General features: G+C 45.8%; 1 protein-coding gene across 1 annotated transcript; it reads left to right on the forward strand.

Moving 5' to 3' along the window:
- The first annotated feature begins 1,869 nt into the window (after positions 1-1,869).
- ATP5MC3 (ATP synthase membrane subunit c locus 3) lies at positions 1,870-5,420 on the forward strand. The gene is made up of 5 exons (XM_068407633.1): positions 1,870-1,980; positions 2,058-2,135; positions 3,127-3,204; positions 3,575-3,768; positions 5,174-5,420. The coding sequence occupies exons 2-5, from the start codon at positions 2,097-2,099 to the stop codon at positions 5,286-5,288; spliced, it is 426 nt and encodes a 141-aa protein (XP_068263734.1). The 5' UTR covers positions 1,870-1,980; positions 2,058-2,096; the 3' UTR covers positions 5,289-5,420.
- The last annotated feature ends 866 nt before the right edge of the window (positions 5,421-6,286 follow it).

Consider the following 6,286-nt stretch of genomic DNA (forward strand, 5'->3'; position numbering starts at 1 on the left):
CCAGACTACTAGGTTCCCAAGAAGAAAACATGTCTCTAACTGCTGTGCTTCCTTCCATGAACAAGCGAATTTGTTGCAAATGGCCTGCTCGCTGCTACACTTCCTAAGGGACGTACACTAGTTCATAAACAGTGCACTTTGTATGTTTGCGTACAGCAACATGTTACATCTAAGTCATTCCACCCATACAGCATCCACGTTTGCTTTACGGTTTTATTCATGGTGCTGGAAGTATTTGTTAGCACAACGGAATGTAGATTGAATTTTTTTTTTAAAGTGAAAAGTTCTGCCTAACCAGTAAAGGGTTTTGTCATTGATACTTATTTCTTACTTAGCATTTGTCTATGGAAGAACCTCTCAAAAGGCACTGCAGATCTGCCCATTCACCTCAGTTCCCAAACAATGGATGTAAGGTGTGAAAAGAAGAAAACTGGCAACTTATAACGTCTGTTGCTGGTCTTCATAGTCTGCCTTCTTGCTGCTCTATTACTAAGACTCTGGATGCACCCCAGCTTGCTGTTGGGATCGAGGCAGAGAGCAGAAAGCTGGGAAATGCAAACTGTGCTGTTGTCTCCCACCTTCGGGCCTACAATTGAGTACAACTCCACTGTATGTAAGGATCAGACGACACTCCAGCGTAGGTTACAAAAGCAACATCACCATTAACATTAGCATGCAGCTGTTGCAAGTGCCTATTGATCATGTTTGTTGGTGGGTGCTGAACTTGCTGATACAGAGTATGTCTCTGCTGTGTGGCACCTGTGGTTTAATCAGTGACAGCAACATCAATAGTCCACTAAGTTTGCAGGAGGCCAACAGCTAACTCCTAAGGCACTGTGCTATGTTCCCAACCCTAAATATAATGTGCAGATCCTCTTGTCCCTTCAGAGACCATTTGTAGCGCACAGACTATTTTAGAATTTAAATTCATTTTTATGGAACAGATTGTATCTAATAAAAATTTTGCAACAACTTCCCAGTCTTTTGCCCAAAACGTGAATTTTTTTCTGCATTTTTCCTAGTTGGCACTAATACTACTAACAGTGGTAAATGACCATTAAAATAATGATCCCCCATATCAAGTGAAAAACATCAAAGAACATGCGATTAAAGCAGGAATCTCGGGAAGGCATGCTCAGCTCGGTAATGGTAATCTTGTTTCGATTAAGCTTCACTAAAAAGGATTTTTTTCATTACTTGCATGTGAACCTGCTCATCATGCAAAAATGATTAAATAGTAGGGACTTTTTGAACACTTCAGGTGTTCTCGGACGCGCCTTCTGCCTGTGAATCTCGCCGCGGTAGGGCCTGAGAAGCTCCGGGGCCGTTTCTGCAGTCTGTGAAGGCCCCGCACCCTGACGGACCGGCAGCTCCGGCCCGGCGCTAACGCTCCCGCACACGGGGATTGCTCTGCCTTCCTTCACCCGGCTGGCTGGGCAGGCTGCCCCGCGCCGCCCGCTCCCCGCCTCCTTCTCCTCAGCGGAGTCCGCCGCAGCTCTGCAGAGCTCTCCCGGTTAACGGGCTTTTTTCACACCGGGAGTCCCTGCCCCGCCGGAGCGAAGCGACCTCACGCGCCCCGCTCCCCTTCCGCAGGCCCTCAGGGTGCCAGCCCGCGCCGCCCTCAAAGGCGGGGTGACAGCGAGGCCGCAGGGCTGCGCCTCCTGCGCGGTGCGCAGCACCGGCTAACGGCCCTGACCGCCGGGCTCCCGCCCAGCGCCACAGCGCGGCCGTCCCCGCATCACCGCCCCCGGCTACGTCCCCGCGGCGCGGCGGCCCAGCGCCACTGCGGCTGCGCTGGGGCGGGCGGGGCGAGGCACGGTGCGCCCCCGCCGCTGCCAATAGCGCGCCGGTACAAAGTGACCTTGGCGCCGCGCCCCCCCCTCTTCCGCCGCGCTGCATCCGGGAGCTCGCCGCCGGCCCCCCAGCGCCTGCGCAGAGACGCCCCAGCCCGTCGGCCCTGAGGTGCGGCAGCTGGAGCGGGTGAGTGGCGGCATCCGCCCCCATCGCCGCCCCCGCCCGCCGCCGGGGTCCCCCTCACTCTCTCCCTTTCTCCGCAGAGACACCGGATTGTGGCCCTCGGGACGCCGCCCGCTAAGATGTTCGCCTGCGCCAAGCTCGCCACCTCGCCCTCCCTGGTGAGTGGGGGCGCCCGGGCCAGCGGGGCGGGGGGGCTGAGCCTGTTCGCCGGCCGCGTCCCGGGCTGCAGCGATGGCGGCGGTGGTCGCGGGGCGGCCGGGGGTCGGGCAGGCCGCTGAGCGCCCCGGCGGGCCCCTAGGATGAGCTCGTACCGAGGGCTGCCCGCCCGAGCGCGAAGGGTGAGGAGTGGGGGCGAGCAGCGGCAGGGCCGGGTTCTCCTTCCCGCCTCCTTGGCGTGGGCCAGGGCCCTTCGCCGAGGTGAGGGGCCTTCGCACACGAACGCCGTAAGGGGAGGGCAGCGCAGCGAAAAGCTCTTGGGCCTGGTGTGCTCTGCGCCTTGCTGTAGGTCAAACTCCCGCCTGTTGCTTGTCCTACGTAAGGCCGGGATTTTTTGCCCTTGCAGAGGCGAGGGTCTGTCCTCCTTCAAAATGTCCTCTCTAGCCTGCAGAACGTCTCGTTTTGCATGGTGCAGGCGCAGGTTTCCCGTGCAGGAAGAGCTTTGTACAAGAGCCGGTATGACCTTAGGCGGCTGGAAGTCCAAGGACACATGCAGGCCGCTTGTGAAAGAGGATTCATTCATTTATACCGTGCTAGATTTAAAAATTCGGTTATGTCTGTGCTTTTAACAGCTTTGGGATTCATTGTGATGGCTTTTATTATTTTTCATTTGAAAATGTGTATCAGTGCCTGCTGGTCTGTCTGGCTTTTTTGTTGCCGTTTTGCTATGTTTTCTGTCAGTATAACACATGTACAGGTTCATTGAATGATATAGCTGTTTGCAATAACGTCTCCTGAAAACGGTGCTATCAAATTGCATGGCAATGTTTGCTTCTGTATCATTTATTGTCTATGCAGCTATGCAGAGATTGCTGTCTTTCAAGTAAGACAAATGGCTTAGTAGATAATAGCCTTATAATATTACAGACTGTTATACAGGAACAGCTGTGATCAAATGTTTCTTTTTTTTATAGCTTTTTTCTCCTCTTGCAGATCCGTGCTGGATCAAGAGTCTTGTACAGACCAATTTCGGCATCTGTGTTGTCTAGGCCAGAGGTCAAGAATGGAGAGGTACCTTATAAACAAAATTCTGTATCTTCCTAAATTACCTGGTGAGCCTAAATGTCCTCAACCTAGACTTCACTTCTACTAACTCAAATATCTGTAGTGTGAAAGCTGCTTTAAGTCAAACACCTAATAATACTTGTTGCTGTCTTGCTGTTTTCCCTGAGGAGTCTTTTACATTTAATGTTGATTGCTTTCAGGTGGAACAGGTAATATGCTGAAGTTTTTAACTCTTAGTTTTAGTTTCATCACTTGGAAGAGGAACTAGGCATTGGATCTAATGCAGCTTTTAAAACTGCAGAGTAACACTATCAAAGTGGTCATAAAAAACGGTCTGTGTCTGAATATAATGATTTTTCATGTTTTGTTTTCTTAGGGCAACTCAACACTTAATGGGGCCCAAAATACCGTCTCCCGACTAGCACTTAGAGAATTCCAGACTAGTGCTGTCAGCAGGGACATTGACACTGCTGCCAAATTTATTGGTGCTGGTGCTGCCACAGTAGGTGTGGCTGGTTCTGGTGCTGGTATTGGAACAGTCTTCGGTAGTCTAATCATTGGTTATGCCAGGTAATCAGTCTCTCTCTTATAAAACTCTTGAATTGCATGCAGATATATCTTGAGACAGCACCCCCAGATAAGCTAAGTTATAGTAAGGATGATGGCACTGTAATAAATTCTGTTAATAATTATTATTAATGCTAAACATGGCTAAATAGAATCACATGAAACTAGTATATTCATCAGGATGGCACTGTTGTTAAATTCAGAACTTTGTACACTCTACCTGGAGAGGAGACATGAAAGAAATGAGGTCATTAGACTTGGTCGGTGTTGTGGTCACTGAAGTCCAATGTTTCAGCATTCAGTTCCAGAACTGAGTTAAAAATCTAGCCTGGGTTTTTTCCTATGTGAGGGGAGAAGTCCAAAAGAGAACCTGTATGAAAACTGGTGATAAGCAATGTGCGTTTGTGTGCTTTAGACTTTGTAGTCAGGATTGTTGTTCACAAATGGATGGTTAATTCAGTTTTCTAACACATTCAGCTTTGCATCTCAGAATATGTAATTACTTTATCGAGTGAGTAATCTTTCCTTCTAGAAAGGTGAAGGGGGTGGTGAGGGTGGGGATTTTATAGTAGGGATGAACTTCTTCCAGATAAGTGTACCATGTTCCTATAATAGGAATAGTTTGCATGGTGTCATGGAAGAGCAGAACTGATACAGGCATAAAAATGCTTTACTGAAGGTTTAGTGTTCTTCATTACTCTTTCAACCAGTTAAGACTTAATTTAAGTCTTATTTCTGAATAAAGATTTTCAAGCCCTACTGAAGACAAGTTCACTTTCCACTTGAAGAAACATAAGCGTTTTCAGTACAAAACTAATGTCGTCTTCTTTGAATTTGGCATGAACATGTCAATAAGAGGTTGTAGAACATTACTTCGTAGTATTATGTTGAAGGTTTTTTTTTCTCTCCCACACCCTTCTTAGAGGGATAATTCATTGCATTTTTGCAACAGACTGCTGTGTTTCTTTTTTTGCTCTAGGTGGTTTCAGTTCCTGTATTTGTGTGAGAGCTACTTAAAATGTCATACAAATAAACTTCCTTGGAATGTAGTCCTAATGTCACAGATGTGAAATAAATTTATAAAGCATACTGCTGATGATAGTTTCTGCATGGGAAGATGTAGAGAAATCAAATTCAAAAGCATGTATGAATGTAGTCACAAAAACTGTGCTCATTTGGAAAAGCCATATACAATCTGCATAACCTGAATCTAGTCTTAATTGCCAGGTCATTTGTCTTCAGTAAAATCCTTGCTAAAAATTACTTCTGCTTGGATTTATTGGATTTTCCTCTTATGGAATCTGTGGCAAGGAAGTATGAGGTTCTGAATCTGTCAGATGCATTAAACTGTATGAAAAAGATCTTAATTGTAAAGATAAAAAGGTCTTACACATTTGCTTTCTTCTAGAAATCCTTCTCTGAAGCAGCAGCTGTTCTCATATGCTATCCTGGGATTCGCCCTGTCTGAAGCTATGGGTCTCTTCTGTCTGATGGTTGCTTTCTTGATCCTATTTGCCATGTGAAAGGAGATCTGCCTGTAATCCTGGCATTGGAATGTAACTCTGCATTTTATGGGACTCCCAAAATGTTGGTGTCATGGAAATGGATGCTATTTCCAAAGTAATTTCATTAAAGAGAACAACTTTAACTGTCAACCTGTTGCCTGCATTTATTATCTTTCTCGCTAGGATGCCTGGAAGACAGCATCTTGTCATTCAGTCACTGTGCATTTCTCCTGATACTGACATACCATGTAGGACCCTTCAAACAATGACTTAAAGTGCAACATTTTATTTATTAATATATATTGGAATGTCACTTGTTTGTTAAAGTTAATGTGGCATATCTTTGAAAGATCAAAGGATACACATTAAATGTGAAAGGCCTGACCTTGTTCCCTCACTTGTTTCAAACTTCTCCAGAGCTGTTTCTGTGCACAATTTGGTTTTTTTCTCAGGCTAGCTTGCACATAAGGTGTGCATGGGCATGTCTTGATAGAAGGAGCTAAACACAAATCCATGAACAGTGATAGGAAAGTTGTCTTTGCCTCAGTTTTCAGTTACATTATAAATTTTGATCACCATGGTAAAAATTTTCCAATTGATTTTGAGCAGTGTCCCAGTTGAACTAAACGAATGACTACTTTATATTGGTCCAAGGCATTTAATTGTGGCACATTGATATTATACACTTACAGTTACCGCATTCTTGGCGTCACCTAATTAAAAGGGAGAACTTCTAGCTTCCTAATTTTGTAAAGTCAGCCTTGCGTTATTTCCCAAATTCTTTTTAGAGCAGTAGGATCAAAGCATTTTTAATAACAAAACATCTGCAGTATCAAGATTTGCTTCTCACAGTATCTTTTAACAATCGAAATGCATTTACAGTGTTGTCTATACTTACAGCAACATACTGTGTGCTACTATATACTAATCTGGTGGGGGGGTGATAGCATCTCAAACTTTATTCAGAATATTAAATAATAGATCTCATCATTCAACAAGTATAAGCTGAACTTTGG

The sequence above is a fragment of the Nyctibius grandis genome, chromosome 9, assembly GCF_013368605.1.
Source record: "Nyctibius grandis isolate bNycGra1 chromosome 9, bNycGra1.pri, whole genome shotgun sequence".
NCBI classification, from domain to species: domain Eukaryota; kingdom Metazoa; phylum Chordata; class Aves; order Nyctibiiformes; family Nyctibiidae; genus Nyctibius; species Nyctibius grandis.

Bases quoted from the DNA above. Each gene is read 5' to 3' on its own strand.
- ATP5MC3 (XM_068407633.1), top strand. From the start codon at position 2,097: ATGTTCGCCTGCGCCAAGCTCGCCACCTCGCCCTCCCTG. The intron at 3,205-3,574 runs GTACCTTATAAA...TTGTTTTCTTAG, and splicing joins CAGAGGTCAAGAATGGAGAG to GGCAACTCAACACTTAATGG. The intron at 3,769-5,173 runs GTAATCAGTCTC...GCTTTCTTCTAG, and splicing joins CTAATCATTGGTTATGCCAG to AAATCCTTCTCTGAAGCAGC.